The 16638-nt window shown below is 32.1% G+C and overlaps 1 protein-coding gene across 6 annotated transcripts in view; it reads left to right on the forward strand.

The window, feature by feature from the left end:
- woc (zinc finger protein without children) overlaps window positions 1–16638 on the forward strand; it is a 111824-nt gene that overhangs the window by 9805 nt on the left and 85381 nt on the right. For all 6 annotated transcript variants that reach the window (XR_012757281.1, XM_075372278.1, XM_075372276.1 and 3 more), the window contains exons 3-4: window positions 4572–4757; window positions 15152–15608. Coding sequence is in view for 5 of the 6 variants with exons in the window: in XM_075372278.1 (XP_075228393.1) it covers window positions 4572–4757; window positions 15152–15608 (643 nt within the window). In the remaining variant the exon portion in view is untranslated. The remainder of the gene's footprint in view (window positions 1–4571; window positions 4758–15151; window positions 15609–16638) is intronic.

The raw sequence follows: 16638 nt of genomic DNA on the forward strand, positions 1-16638 counted from the left end.
TTGTGACTGCAAAAATTAGCAAATTTTTATTTTTATACTTGAAGCATCGTTAGTAAAATACTGGAATTTTTTAATGTTCTGATTTACTTCCTTGATATGGTCTGTTAAAAGTTTTTGAAAGCAATAAAATGTTGCTGTATCATTCTTCATTTGATCACTTAAAATACAGATACTTTTGCGTTGTATTACATCATTTTCCTTGAAATAGAACACAAAAGGGTGAACTCTGGCTTGGCTGTTTACCCAATGGAAGCTTTGTATTCATTTCTTGAACAAGAAATGAAAAGTGTTCTGCCAAGTCTGCCAACACCAAACATTCTTCTTTACCTAATTCTGATTTTTTCTTCTTGAAAAACACCTTGAGATTTTGACACGAAATGGTGAGTTTTCAGCTTTTCCAATTTTTCCATTAATGATTTGAAAAACTCATCTTTAGTCTAAAGAACAGTCATCATCTCTACCTTATCAGCTGTTACCCAATGTTTGAACATTATTGTATTTGGCAACACATCATACTCTTTGGAAAAGTTGAGCATGTCAAACACTGCCTGCTTAACTGGAAATTTGGTGCACACATTCATCATACAGCTGTAGTTATCCTTGTCACTAACAAAGATGTCTACTATGTCCTTATAATCAACATTAAGTTTGGGACCATCAGTCATGAGTTTGATGTTCTGGTAGTGGAGACAGACAAACCGTATGAGTCCCAGATACACCATTCAAAGTTCTGCGACAGAGTTCACAGAATGATATTCCAATTTTTTCCTTAGGGTTTTCTTTTTTATGGAGACATACAATTCTTTTAAGTTTATCAGAACACAACTTTTTTAATTGTGTCTTTACTAATTCCTGTTTGATGTATTTTACCTAACTTCAGTAGAATGCCTTACTCATTAACTAATTCTCTATTAAGTCTAACCAAACACTCAGACATATTGAATTCTGATATTATTTTAGATCTGGTCCAAGATTGGTGAAGTAAACTAATAATTTTAACCTTATCTTGTTTAGAAGCAAGAACACATTTTTCTTTTAGTTTTAAAATAATATCATCATATTCATGTGAAGAAGATTGAGCTGGATTTTCATTTTCAGAAACTGGAGTCAAAACACAATTCAAAATTCTTTTTTAATTTTTCAGATAGATACCTTATTTATTTTAAATTTTAATGCTGATGACCTTTGATTCGTGCTTAAATTTTTCAATTTTCATGGAGGCGATACACTCAAAGTGCTACAAGCAGCATCCAGTTGTTCAATATTGTGATGTGAAGAAACCTCTTAATCTTAACATTCCTCTTAATCTATTCCTAATTAATTCATATTCATCTTAAATATTCCTCTTAATTCATATTCCTCTTAATCTTCACATTCATATAGTTCTTTGTTCTGCTGAAAAATAATACTTTTGAAACATTTAACACAAAGAGACTTACCAGTAACTAAATTTAAATTTGGAAAAATGTGTTCTTTAAGAGCTTGTTCTAATGTTATATGCCTAAAGTTTTTCTTAACTGTTTTTGTATGAGTTCTCAATGGGTCACAAAAGAACTGTCCATACAGGTGACTGAGTTTTGACAAAAACGTTTTCTCATGATATTTACAAACATTAGTGACATCTGAATTAACACATAAAAAAATAAGTTGTTGGTTTTCATCACCAAATTCACAAATTTAAATGAGTTCTTTTGTCACTGTACCATATACCATATGGTTTGTACCATATAGTTTTATGACACTTCATTCACATAAATTCCTATGGAACATTGTTCTTCCATTGTTTTATGTGAAATTACTTGAAAATAATGTAAAAATTTAATTGATTTTCAAATATAATATTATTTAGTAAAGCTTATTTATATTTAACAAACACTTCCAAACACAGGATGAAATTTGAGACACTCTGTAAAGATTTGAATTCACTTCAAATGCCTGTTATGACATGAACACTGCAGTTGAATGGTTCAAACAAGTCTATTTCAACTATAGTAATAAGTATACAAATATTAAAGTGCCAATAAGACCAGAAACCCCATTGGAGCACTTATTTAGTAAGTCAAAATTGTTTGCTTTTAACAGGTTTTTCATGATTTTTGAGAGGTTATAACTTTTTTATTATTATAATACACAAGAAACCTTTTTATTTTCCATTGGCATCTACAAAAACACTGCAAGTTGTGCAAATTTAAAATTTTTATCACCATCCCCATCAGAATTATTTGATTTAAAAAAAAATAGTTTTCAAAAATTCATAAAAATTTAGGTGTAAGTATATCTCCATTATTATTTATGGTAAAATATTATTTTTATTGTATATGCCTACATATAAAAAAATAATTCAAGCTGTGTATGCCATCCCTGCCTCTTGAAAAAAATTACCTAAGTGGAATTTCACTGTTTTTCATGGTCAGATTTATTGGTAATTTTCTGACAGAAAGGAGAGAGATAGGTAAATAAACCAGTGGACCAGTCTTTTACCTTGAGAAAATATGATTAAATTGCTTTTGTTTCATCCTTCCAGGACCAATAGTTTTTTAGTTTTGATGTTTTCTGTAAACCCTTACAATCACAAAAATAGGTGTGTGTACCGTAACAAAAATGACCGCCACAGGTAAACTGCTTAAATAAAAAGTTTAAAAAAAATAATTTTAAGGTCCTGAAACATGTAGGAAACAAGTGGTTAAATTTCAATATTTTGAATTGGTCAAGCAATCAGCTTATGTTTTTTGGGGATACTTCAAATGGATTGACCCATAAGCCAAAAGTTTTTACAGAATTAGTTTTTTAAATTAAAATTTAAAAATCTATTTCCTCAAGAGAGATTTTAATTGAAATTTTAAAATAGAATTTAATTATTTATTTATTTTATCATTTAGCAACAACAGATTAATGCTCAGTAACAATTAATGTAATGGGTGAAAATGTACTTTTTGAACATGTGAAAAATGAAACTGCTCTCTGGGAACTTGACCCCAGAACCAGGTGTATATATATTGGGTAGATGAGTACATGCATTGCCTATTTGTAAGTACATTTTGATGATGATTTAATTATCATTGTCATGAAATTCAAATTATTTCCATTACTCCTTAATCTTTAAAGCATTAAAAAATAAGAATAATTATTTAACAGCTATTAAAAAATATATTACAGATTGACTGTTGTTAATAAATCAGTAGTCATACTAACATACTAATATAGTGATCGCATATTAACCACCAGTAAGCCTATAATCTTGTTACATGCCACTCTGTTGTTTATTTTGTACAAGTGATGATGAAACAGTAGTCAATGAAATGTAGAACTATTGTTGTTTCTAACCCCAATTTCAAATTTGTCAGTTTGCTTTTTATAAGTGGAAGGATTTAGTCTTCCCTTAACATCAACATTCTTTGTATATGTACTTGTTATTAATTGTTACTAGTACAGTACTATTAGAAATTAGTGCCAAAAATTTGGAGAGGGATGTGTATATTTATACATGTTTCAAAATGACAATGCACATCCTGTTTTCAAAGGTTGAACAAAAACTATTTGAGCAGTTCTAGTAAGTCTCTTTAACCTTCCTGCTACTAATTCAAATAGGTTTCGGCAAAATGATTTTCCCCAACATGAATGTGTAGGTGGCCATCTATTGCACTGAAACCAATGGGGATAAATACCTGGTGGTTGTATCTTTGTGATAGTTGTATTTTCAATGAGAGTGGAAAAGGTGGTTTCACAGTATAATTTTCTGACTTTGTATGGTGAGTGTGCAGAGGTATAATGTAAACTTATAAGTAACTTATAGATGAAACGTGCTTTTCTCTTTTGAAATATGACAAGTGCAATTAAAATTTCCTAGTGTATTTTAAAATTTTTTTAAAAATGCTTTTTAAAACAAAGTATTTCCAATGATGTTGATTTGATATCATATGTTTTTAAATTAGTATCTGTTACATAGTAGGTTTTGGTTTGAAGACTCCATGTTTGTCTTGTTCATGTTTTACTTACTGGATAATTTTTTATTTTAAATAATTCATTGATTAGACATTTGATTTAAGTACATTTTTATTAAGTTACAAAAAGAATAAATAAAAACTGTTTTATTTATTTAGATGCCAGTTTCAAGTCCTCCCAATTATTTTTTTAGAAATAACATGTATATTTTTTTAACTAAATTAATTTTGTAGGAACAATTATTGGATTTAATAGCAACTAAAGGTAATCAGCTGTTTTTGTATCACAGTTACTTTCTGTAGTATTAAATATATTATTTACAATATTTTAATTCAAAGAATTTCTGATAAATGTTTATAGTGAAAAATGATTTGTAAGTGAAAAAAATTCACTTTAAAAAATACAAATATTTCATCAATTTAAAATTTAATCACATATTTTATTTCTGTAACAATTTTAATCTATTATTTCCTTGTAAGGTTGATATTTTATCTTTTTTTTTTGTGTATGTTTACTCTGTGTGTAGAAAAAATTTGGAGTATTATTTTATTGAATATATTGTTTTTTTAATTGCTGTTCACGATATATGTATTTAGTTCTAAACACTTTTAAATTTATCTATTTGACAGGCAACTGTTCAGCAGTTAGATGATGATGATGGAGAAAAAGAAAATGATGAAATTGATTTGGAAGGTGAAGATGATGATGACGACGACGATGATGATGATGACAGTGAAGAGATGGACAGTGTAACATCTGTAACTGACACATCACAGGTTCAACAACCTCAGCAAATGTGCCAACAGTGCTGCCGGGTATATTTAATTATTGTTATTCCTGATATTGATGTTATTACAATTTTTTCATTTAGGTGATCTAAAATTATAAAATTAAGGTAGGGGTTATAAATATACTTCTTTTTTAACCCTTGGTACACTCACTGTAGAAATTTAAACTGCACATATAAAAATAAAAAACACCACTTTTAATTTTTGTCTTCTATGATTGTGCTTCCTGCTATTTTCTTTCTAATCACTTCCAAGCAGTTACTCTTGATTACTAGTTTTTGTAATTCTGTTTACTTGCCATATTTTGCTTAGTAGTTTTGGTAATTATTTAGTTGAGGTGCCTCACCCTGAAATGGCAAAAAAAACATCAAATTCATTCAAAATTAATATTTATTCATTTAATGATGTATTTTGGGCGTAGAAAATAGGAAATTAGTAAAAAATTTTATAGTGATACAAATAACACATAACACAATGAGAATAAAAAAAAATACTTATATCATAGTGAAACATTATATTTAAAGATATAAACATGAAAATTATCAAGATCAATATAATCGAACCAAACTTTTTTTTTTTTTTTTTTTTCTTTCTTAAACACCCCCAACATCCCCGGCCTCCGCCGTTAGGCTATGCGCAGGAATGTCGGAGTGTCGTGGCAGTCGACTGCCCCCCTGTCTTGCCTTTTCTTTGGCGTCCCATCGGGGTCCTCTCAGTTTCATCAAGATGCAGCAGCCCTCCCTTCTGGACGACCACTACATCCCTCCACTTAGAGGCTACCCTTCCCGTCCCTACACTAGGTTGCCGGCTACGCATTGCGCGAAGCCGGCAAACCGCCACGTCCCCCTCTCACACCTGAGGGTCCCAAATGCATCATCGGAGCACCCCAACTGACCTTCATTCTTGCATATGAAGGAGCCAAAGCGTCCTCTGCATCCAGGCTGCCTCCCTGGCCCTGCACGGCGACCACGATTCGCCCCCTGTATTTTATTTATTTATTTATTTTTCCTCCCTTCAGTTGCAGCCCATCACGTTGGCGTCTGAACTTATTCCTCCTTCCGCAATCCGCGGGCACGTTCGCTGTGAGTGCCCTCGTAACCGTTAGAAGGAACACAATCAATAAAATAAAATAATACCACAATCATACAATACAAGGAAAATACATAATAAATGAAACCCACTTCATGTTGTCTCTTCGGCGATGTCACCTCTAGCCGTGGCCCTCCTGCACACGGTCGAAGCGATTGTGCTTGTCATCTCGAGCCGGCCGTAGAGTACCAACCACAGTGACAATGGAGACAATGAATTCACAATACAATACAACACAAAAATAATATATATAGTAGAAGAAACACACAGTATACTTGCTAGGGACATTGCTGCTTACCCGCGCCTAGAAGTCTTCTCCCCACTCTCTTCCATGTACCTCCTTCGTCTTCAGGATGCTAGCCACCATGCTCTGTACCGCATCCCATTCTCTCTTCCCTTTCAGCATGTGAGCTACAGTTGTTTCTGGAGTGAGGCCATGCCTACGCCGGACCACAGCCCACCTTTCGCACTCGTAAAAGGTGTGCTCCGGCGTGTCATCCTGACCGCAGTAGAAGCACCTCGGTGTCCGTCTTCTCTTGAACCGATGTAGGTAGACCCCGAACTCCCCGTGTCCAGACAGGAACTGCGTGAGGAAGTAATCTACCTCCCCATGCCTCCGCCTGACCCACGGTCCCAAGTCCGGGATCAGTCTCCTGGTCCATGCCCCAGCCGTAGCCGTTCTCCATATCTCCTGCCAGTTGACCATCAGCTGCCTCCCGGCTTCCGCCTTAGGCGTTCCTTCGTATGTGGAGACCAGCTGCGTGGCCCGCAGCTCGATGGGAGGCACCCCTGCGATGACTGCCACTGCGCATCCAGATACGGTGCGGTACGCTGATGTTATGCGTATCGCCGCTCTTCTGGTAAGGGAGGCTAGCATCCGTACGTTCTTCTTTCTCGAAAGTGCGTCCTTCCAGGCCGGGACCACGTACAGCAAGACGGAGGAAACCACTGAAAGGATCAGCCGTCGCTTGCTCGCCCGTGGTCCGCTCTTGTTGCCCATTAGTTTTTGTAGAGCGTCTTGTATCTTCTCGGCCCTCTTAGTGACCTCTCTGAGGTGGGTGTTAGACAGCCCATTCTTGTCAATCCACACGCCCAGGTACTTAGCGCAACCGGACGTGTGGACTCGTACGTCGTCTACCATGAAGGACATTCCTCTCAGTCTTCTTCTGCCGGTGATCGGGACAGCTGCCGTCTTGTGCGGTGCCAGTCGTAGTCCTCTCTCCCCCAGCCATCTGCTGACGACTGCCACCGCCAAGTTTGCCTTATCTTCTACCTCCTCCTCCGTCCGTCCCGGCACCATCAGCGCGAGGTCATCTGCGTACGCGACCGACTGGCATCCTTCCGGGAGTTCTTCCCGCAGAAGGCCGTCGAATCGAACCAAACTTAACCTACACTCGTTTCACTCGCTAACCTTAATTAATCAACAGTAATGTTTTGACTATTTAAGTAGTAAATAATTAATTAGGTTAGGTTCAACTCTTGATGATTACGGTTGCATCTTGACCATCATCTCTACGGATGATCTTGACGGTTGCATTTTTCTTGCTCAGAGTATTCATGGTTATTATTGCAGTTTTCGTTAATAGTTCTGTTACTTTTTCATTTTGTTATTCGTTTTTAGTAGTTCTGTTGCGTTTTTGTTGAGTTTTCGTTTTTTTTTTTTTTATTTGTCACTATGTAAATGTTTACTGATTTTCTGACACCCAAAATACATCATTAAATGAATAAATATTTATTTTGAATGAATTTTATATGTTTTTTTGTGATTTCGGGGTGAGGCACCTCAACTAAATAATTACCATAGTTTTTGTTGTGTAGTAATGTTAGTTACTTTATATTTCTGTTAGCATTAACAAATAATTTTTTAGTGACTTTTAATTCCATGGACATATAGTAATTAAAAGCTATACTTTTTTTAAGATTTTTCTTTTCATCCTGTTGGTAAATCTATATAATCTTCTTATTCTGTTAATTGAAAATTACCAATATTTAAAAGCTTCAGTTATTAGATTTATTTGTAACCACCAGGCATGATGAGAAAGAAGATGGTTGAAAGATAATTAAGATGGGTCAATAATAAGAAAAGACAATCCACTTCTCCAGTTAGTTTACAGTGTTGTCCAGGATCAAGGTGATACTTGAAGATTCATTTGATATAATGCATTGTTTCTCAACAATGGTTTTTCAATTGTACTGCATTCAGTGCAAGATCTACCCTGCTGTCAATAAATTACTTTATAACAAAACTGCCCTGCATGCTGTGAGGTTGATTGAGTCTGTTCAGTAGATATCATAATTAATATAATGCTCATGACTGTTTACATACCTGAAAATACAGGGTGATTTTTTAGTACCCAATTGTTAATGTCTGGTAATTTTTTTCTAAGAAAGGGAAATTTTGTTTTCTGACAAAGTTGGTAGCGCTACTCAACCGGTATGGATACGACAGTGTGAGTTGATGCTCCTTCAACTGTGCAAACTTTTGTGCCATTTCTGGTTGTGTTGCGAACAGAATGTCTTTTATCATAGAACAACGAGTTTTCATTCTTGAACAATATTTTGCTACGAAATCGTACACGAATGTAAAAGAATCATTTCAAATTAAATTTGTTTGTGGACCTCCACCAGAAAAAATGTCAGTTTCTAGGCTAGCAAACCGATTTCAAGAGACAGGTAGTGTTTGCGACAGAAAACGTAGTGGTCGACCAACTCACTTGACAGATGACGTTTTACAGAATGTGAAAACAAGATTGCTCAATTGTCCATGGAAAAGTTCACGAAAACTTTCCACGCAAGTCAGTTTGTCATATTTGAGTGTTCAGAAAGCCGCTAAAAAATTGTATCCGTATCGCATACGATTAGTCCAAGAGCTTCAGCCTCCAGATTTAAACAAGCGATTACAATATTGCCGTTGGTTTAGGTCTCACGTAAATGATAACAGAATCAAATTTTTATACACTGTTCTTTAGTGATGAAGCTTGGATCCATCTCGATGGTTATGTAAACAGTCAAAACTGTCAAATTTGGGCGGTTGAAAATCCTAACGCTTTACAAGACAAATTTTTGCATCCTGAGAAAATCTGTGTGTGGTGTGCGATATCTCGTCATCGTATAGTCGGACCTATATTCTTCAAACAGACAGTAAATGGTGAAGTATACAGGAATATTGTGAGCCAATTTGTGTCCCTCCTGGAACCTCAAGAACGGTATTGCTGGTTTCAGCAAGACAGCGCTACATGCCATATGTCAAACCGTGGATTTTCTGCAAGAGGTTCTTTGATGATCGAATAACAAGCAAGGGTTTATGGCCTCCAAGGTCCCCAGACCTCACATCTCCTGACTACTTTTTGCGGGGTTATATTAAGTCCGAGGCCTTCAAAAACAATCATCACACTATTGATGAACTTAAAGTCAATATTATGAATGTTTCCAATGCAACTTTTAAAAAGGTTTCTGCTAATATGTTGTAAAGAGTCCATGCGTGTATAACCGCAAGGGGTGGGCATTTTGAGCATATTCTTTAAGAGTTATGTAAGTAATAGCTTTTTATTAAATCTCTTTTGTAAGTAACAAATACATTTTTTTATTCCACCTAAATTTCCATTTCTTAAATTACATTTTAATTGGGTAACAGGACTAAAAAATCACTCTGTAGTATAAGTTATGTTTTATGTATTTTTTACAAGAGTGGCGATAGATCCAAGGTAACATCAAAAAAATTACAGAGATCTTAGGAAAGAGTATAGATAAACTGGTTTATTTTTAATGAATTAAGATGGAGATGTGTAGATCAATATCAGGAAAAAAACATTGCTATCTGGCATACCAGCATATAAAAAAAGATTGATCAAGACGCTCATCATAGTTGTTACTTCATTATGAAACACTGTTAAAGCAGAAGATACAGATTGCAGTTGAACATTGGAGACTCTTTTCTTTGATTGATTTATTAATGAAATCAAATGTTGTACAATTATTAATGTAATTAAAATTAGACAAATTTTTTCTTGAATTTGAAACATACTTTAAGTATTATGTATTTCAGAGATGCTCAGATTGTCACAAAAACAAATTTAGATGATGTAATTGCCTAAATTTCAAAATAATATTAAAATTTATTCATTTCACAAAGCTTGAATGCTTTGTACATGTACGTATTGTAATTCCATATATATATATATATGTTGTAATGTGCATGTGTGTGTACTGAAGGATTAATAAAAAAATTAAAAGTTTACAGACTATTTTAATTCTAAATTACTGACTGACTATTTTAATTTTTTAAAAAAGCTGGCAAACATGAATTTAAAGCCAAATATGCTTTGTTTGACTTTTCCAGTACTCCTTTGAAGTTATTTGATTTCTTTCTTAATGTTCTGCAAACAAAACCACTTTATGATATAAAAAGTATTCATCCTTGTAATTTAAAAAAAAAAATAGTTTGAAATCATGTACAGACACCTGCTAAGGTTTTTTCTATTGGTATTATTACATCATTCATCTTTACTTCCTTGTACAAAATAAAGGAAGTATTGTAATCACGAAAAATTTCGCTTTTCAGATTTCAACAGAAATATTCATTTTTACCATCTCTGACTCCATTTGACTAGTTTCGGCATGATGTTTGTACATATGTACGTATGTATCTTGCTTAACTCAGAAACGATTAGCCATAGGTTGTTGAAATTATGTATTTAGGCCTGTTGTAACATCTAGTTGTGGGGGAAGGCACATCGGTTCGAATCCGAGTTCATATACATATATTTTTTTAACTTTTTTTTTTAATTTAAATATATTGTTTTATTAATAATTATTAACCTGTGATTGTAAAAAAAAAATTAACAATAAACAAGTAATTTAACTATAAAGTACGAAAAAAAAATATGAAAAAAAAATCAGAAGTTATTAGTGAAATAAAATTTTATGTACTCTTTTCATTTTAATTCAGAAATTTTTACAATCAAAGGTTAATAGTTGTTAATAAATCAATTTATTTAAATTAAAAAAGAAAGAAAAAATATACGTATATGAAGTCGGATTCATGGTTATGATATGTGCATGGTTACGGATCCGACACGTTCTCACTAACACCATATATCTACTTGAGCGACATAAAACAAAATTAATATATAAAGTAATATAAAATGCTAAGAAAATTTTTAGGACCTTTTTCTTGAGTATAATTGAATATTGCATGTTAGTATTTTGTGATGCTAACTTATTTCTTATTTCAAATGAAATAAGTTTAGATGAAGTGCAGTAAAAAATGTGTATATGTAATTTAATAGGCATACAAGTAAGTCATGTGGTGTTCACATCACAGATTTTTAATTAAAAAATAAAGACATCTATAAGTTGATAAGTGCATTTAGCGTGTTTTAAATTCTTTAAAAAAATGTAATGAAAAACTGTTCACAATGATAGGAAGAAATAGTATCTTAGGTTAGAAATCATCTTAAGTTTTATTGTATGTGGTACATATATATATATATATATATATATTTTTTTTAATATATAAAATTATATGGTATTTAAAAATAATTGCTGTTTGCAAATATCCCCACAGTAGTAAGGGATAAAAGATTACTAAGTCAAAATTTTATGCATATATATTGATTTTTCTCCATGCATTAATTAGTAAATCACAGATGCCATTATGAGAATAACACTCCATATGTGTCTTATTTGAACTGAGTTTAAAATTTTATAATTGATCTGGGAGCCTGCTGACTGAAATATGTTCTGTTTGTTTTTTATATGAAAGAAACTTGACATTCATTCCTGGGTATTTGACAAAATTGCAAGTATTTTAAAATTGTTATAACAGGTAAACCGGTTCAGTGAAGAATATAAGACTGGAATTTGCATATTGCTGTGCATAGCAGCCGGACACTAAAAGAACATTATCCAGATGTACTTTTTTTTAAGATGGACAAGTGATTTTGCTCATTGAATTCTTGCAACAAGGCTCTTAGTAACAATAACTGCCACCAAATTGTTTCTCACAACTTAGGACAAAAGATGTGACATTCTTATCCTATTTCTCTAAAATCCTTAGCAGTACAATAATGCACTAACAATTCCCAGTCATTTGATTCAACGAATCAGATCTTGACAGTGATGACTTAGCGTAAGCGATTTTTTGCATTCTATTTTTGCATCATAAGAGATTATTTTCTGACAACATTTTGATGACAAAGAAAAAAAGTGCAGTGCAGAATCTATTTTCTTGCGGTTTCATTCCATGACAAATGAATGAATCTTAACTGTTTTTTTAAGATTTATTATAAGCTCACTTGTTTGATTGTGGAGATGGGATGTTTAGCATTTTTCTCAATATATTAAGACCTTGAAGCAGCTATAAAATCTGTCGTCAAAGTTTGGATCTGTAGCACTGATATTATTGCAATATAATTATGCTAGAGTACCACTGCAGAAACATTACTGAATGTTCTTAAAAAAGTGAAATTTGATGTGCTTCCACATTCTCTGTTTGATTTTTTGCTCAATTATTTCCTAACCCGAAAATAGCATTTATAAGAATTCACTTCTGTGAAATGATGAAATAAAATAAGTAACCTGATCACGGTTCATGACCAGATTGGGTCATCCAAATTTTTCATTGATGGCTTACAAAAATTGTTACATAGTAAAAAAATTCATCCAGTTAAATAATAACTATTAAAATGTATGTATATTGACTACAAAGTGAATAAATTATACTTCTGAACTAACTTCAATAAAAATAAGAGTTTTATTATTTGATCATATCATCTTTTAGTGTTTGGTATTTGTAATTGGTGTTTGGTATACTGTGATGTCATTCATATATTACAAATATTTTTATGTAAGAATTCATAAACATTATAGTATAAAATAAAAAATATTCCCACATCCCAGCTGCTGCACTTATTTATGTTTATATCACCTGGCTGAATATTTTATTTTAGCATTAACCATTTCTTTTCTTAGATTTTTCATAATCACAATTATTCATAATTATCTGAATCACAGATAAAAATAATATATGTGTGTGTATGTATGTATATATGTATATATTTTTTTCATTATCTTTAAATAATTTGTCTAGTATGGTACAGAGATTACTTGACCATTACTGGTGTAATTAATAAATGAATGATGATAATATGTTAAATTCATCCGTGGTATGTGTTCATCCTTTGCTGTGTTTGTATTCTTCTGCCATAAAGATTACATTTCATAATTCTATTCAATATTATATATAAAATAAAAGCATACAAAATTTTAAAAATTAGATTATTCATTTTAAGTTTTTATGATGGCGCTTAGTTTTAATACAGTAATTTACTTGTTCTTGTTTGAATACACATCATTGGTTTTTTCTACTTCTGTAAACAGCCTCATAAATTAAAAGATTACTATTTCATAATAGAAGTATTAATAAAAATAGATCAGATAAATTACTAGAGTTGATAAAAAAAAATAAGCCGAGCTTGCCTTACAATCAACTTAGCCTTATAGTTTTTTAATTATCAACTAAATTTTTTAGTTTATTGCTGAAGAGGTGCAGAAGCTAAATAATTTGAAAAAAATTAATTTTTATTTAAGAATCAGAAAAGATTTCTATTGGAAAACCCACAGATTGTAATGAAATATTTAAAAAAAAAAATATATATATATATATATAAATGACTAAAACTAAAACTCAATAAATTCACCAAGTACAGAATCTAATAATATTTCTCACCTTATTACCTCTTCATTTGTACATCAAAAGCGCTTTCAAGGATTTTCCCTCATCAAAAATTAAAAACTTTAAAATTACACATTAAAAGTTTTAATTATCGTGTATATATTGTAAAATATGCAATCAGAAATACGTGCAGTACTGTATGTAGTGGCCAGGCATGTATAGGAAATTTTAAAAAATTTGATGTTATTAAGAATTTTTAATTTTTTACTGCATATTTTACATTATATATATGATCATTTTAATTTTGAAGTTTTTAATTTTTTATCAACTGATGATGAGGGAAAATCCTCGAAAGCATTTTTGTTGTACAAATGAAAAAGTAACAAGGTAAGAAATATTATTAGATTCTGTACTGTGCTGGATTACTGAGTTTTACTTTTAATCTTTAATATAATTATACAGAGGAAGAAGATATGGACAATAATAAAGAGAGAATTGATTTTACTACATTAATTATATATATGTATATTAAGATGACTGGTAGGTCATCTAATATACAATGTAGGTTTTTTTATTTTGAGACCTGACCAAACATAGAATAGGAACAGGTTGCTGAGAGCAGTCTTGAATTTATAACTGTATGTCTTTGATTCATTAGAGGCTAATGACTTTAAAGTTAGCCCTTAAGAATCTTCAAATACCAGGTTACATACTGTTAGGATTTAAGAGGCATAACGAAGTTAAACTTCTTAGATTCAACATCTTCCTTAGTTTTTGTAACGATATAATTTTGTAATTGCTCCTCTGGATCTTATGGCAACACGTCTACTATATATTGTATCACATTCGTATCAATGGTTAAATCACCTATCCTTTAAATTTTCCATCCTGTGATGGAAAATTGATTGTGTTCCCCACTGTCTGATAATATTACAAATGTCAACCTTTCTTTTTTGTCCTTTTTTTAGTAAGGTGTAGTAAACAAATTAATTTTAAATTAAATAGATTCCATTGAAAAAATTTGTCCTATCAACGACGTATAAAAACTGTGAAACAATAAAATTTTCTGTTTAATTATTACTGATATTCTGAGAAGAGATTATACCCTGTTTTTATTAAATCAAAAACCTGAAACAAAGTTAAGTCTGATTTTCTAAATTTCATTTGAAGTAATCACCTACTTATATATAGCAATATTATTTAGTCAGCAATGTAAAATATGAAATTCTCCAGTTTAAGTCTTACTGCTCACCCAAAAATGAACTTATAAAATGACTCCATTACGTACACATGTGCACACAAACGAATGCATGGACATTCTGATTTATATATAAAAATTTACTCTCTTCCTTGTCAAAATAGCATTTCCATATCTCGTCTTGCTGTCATATAAAGTTGAAAGTTTTACAGACACTATCATACTTGTACCTGGTAGGAATATTGAAAGAAAATACAACCTTAAGATTTTACAGATGGGAGTTGCAGAACTCAGTATTGATATCACTAATTAATTGATGTAAAATATTCTTAATAATGTATGTGTTTTTAACCGTATCATTTTGGTTTGTTTTTATATTTGTGTACAATTTTCTCAGATTATCTTTTCAGCATGTTTTAAGTAAACAATAAATTTCTAAATACTTTTTTTTGTTTTTAGATGAAAGTATGCAAATACAAAATATTAAGCCAAGGAAAAGTATTATCATATTTATGTAGTGAAGTTTGTTCATCAAAGTATCAAGAATTATTAGATAGTCAAAGGAAAGAAGCAGTAGCTAATAAAAATGCTGCTAGAAATTCTGTTATAACTTCTCAACAGACGGTTAATGATAATTTAACTGTAACCGGTGGCTTACCTGCAAAAGATATAAATACTGAAAAGCCATCACAGATACCTCAATCGGATATTGATGATAAAGCGAGTGATTCAACAACAAGTGAACAAAATGAATCACTGGAAACAATACCTTCTGCTACAATTAGACGGCCGACTCGTCGTGTGGATAATGATGGAGAATTTATTCGAATTTGCAGTCAGTGTTCAAGTGATATTAAACAAGATGATCGTACATTGTCATGGGAGACTATGGATTTTTGCAATGAAGGATGCTTGGGTAATTAAATTAAAATGTAGCTTATCTTTATAAATATAGCTTATCTTTTTAATTTGATTTAATTAAAATTTTAATGGTGAAATAATTTTTAAATTATTCATTATGTTCAGTTATTTTAAACAATTTTGATGAATTGATTTATTTTTTGATGTTGTATATATATTATCTCATGCCATGTCACACACTATGTACTAACTGACTACTGTGTATCAAAAGTTGTGCGTATGAGTGGTTATAAAAACTGGTAATGCTTTCTTTTTCAATAAATATTTAAAGGACTGAAAAACAGAAATTAAGATTAGTGACCTTCATGATATAATGGTAATATTTCAGCCTTTCATCCAATAGGTCTCAGGTTCTAATTCCAGTCAGACATTTTTTATGTGCTCAAAATATCCATTCCATCTCTTATACGAGGGTTTTTTTTTCAAGGTCCGATCATTCACGAAATTAAAACCACAGTGAAAATAAAAAATTTTTTATTTGTAACAAGTACTTACATAGTTACGCTATTTCTCTACATAGTCGCCACTCTGATGTAGACATTTGTCGTAGTGTGATACCAACTTTCTAATATCCTCATCATGGAACGGAGCCGCCTGTGTTTTCAGCCATGTTTCTAAGCTGGTCTCCATCTCACACACAGTTTGCAGTAGTGAAGTCTCTCACTCACAGTGGTGTAGAGAGCTGACCTTGAAATTTCAGGAAACAAATCGCTCAATACAGAAATTGTGAACTGACGATTTTCTCGAATTGCCTCATCCCCTCGCTCAACGAGATCATCGGTTGACACTCGCTTCCTTCCCTGACTGCCTGCATCATGAACATCTGTACGTCCTGCTATAAAGTTCCTGCACCATTGTCGCACTTTGCTGTCACTCATTGAGGTTTCACTGTACACATTACTTATTCGTTGATGAATTTCAGCTGCATTACACCCTTCAGCCTGAAGAAATTTAATTACCGCACATACTTCACATTTGGCGGGAGATGCTATTGTTGTAGACATGTTTACATGCTAGTTGCGTGT

The sequence above is a fragment of the Lycorma delicatula genome, chromosome 7 (genome assembly GCF_047948215.1).
Source record: "Lycorma delicatula isolate Av1 chromosome 7, ASM4794821v1, whole genome shotgun sequence".
In the NCBI taxonomy this organism is placed as follows: domain Eukaryota; kingdom Metazoa; phylum Arthropoda; class Insecta; order Hemiptera; family Fulgoridae; genus Lycorma; species Lycorma delicatula.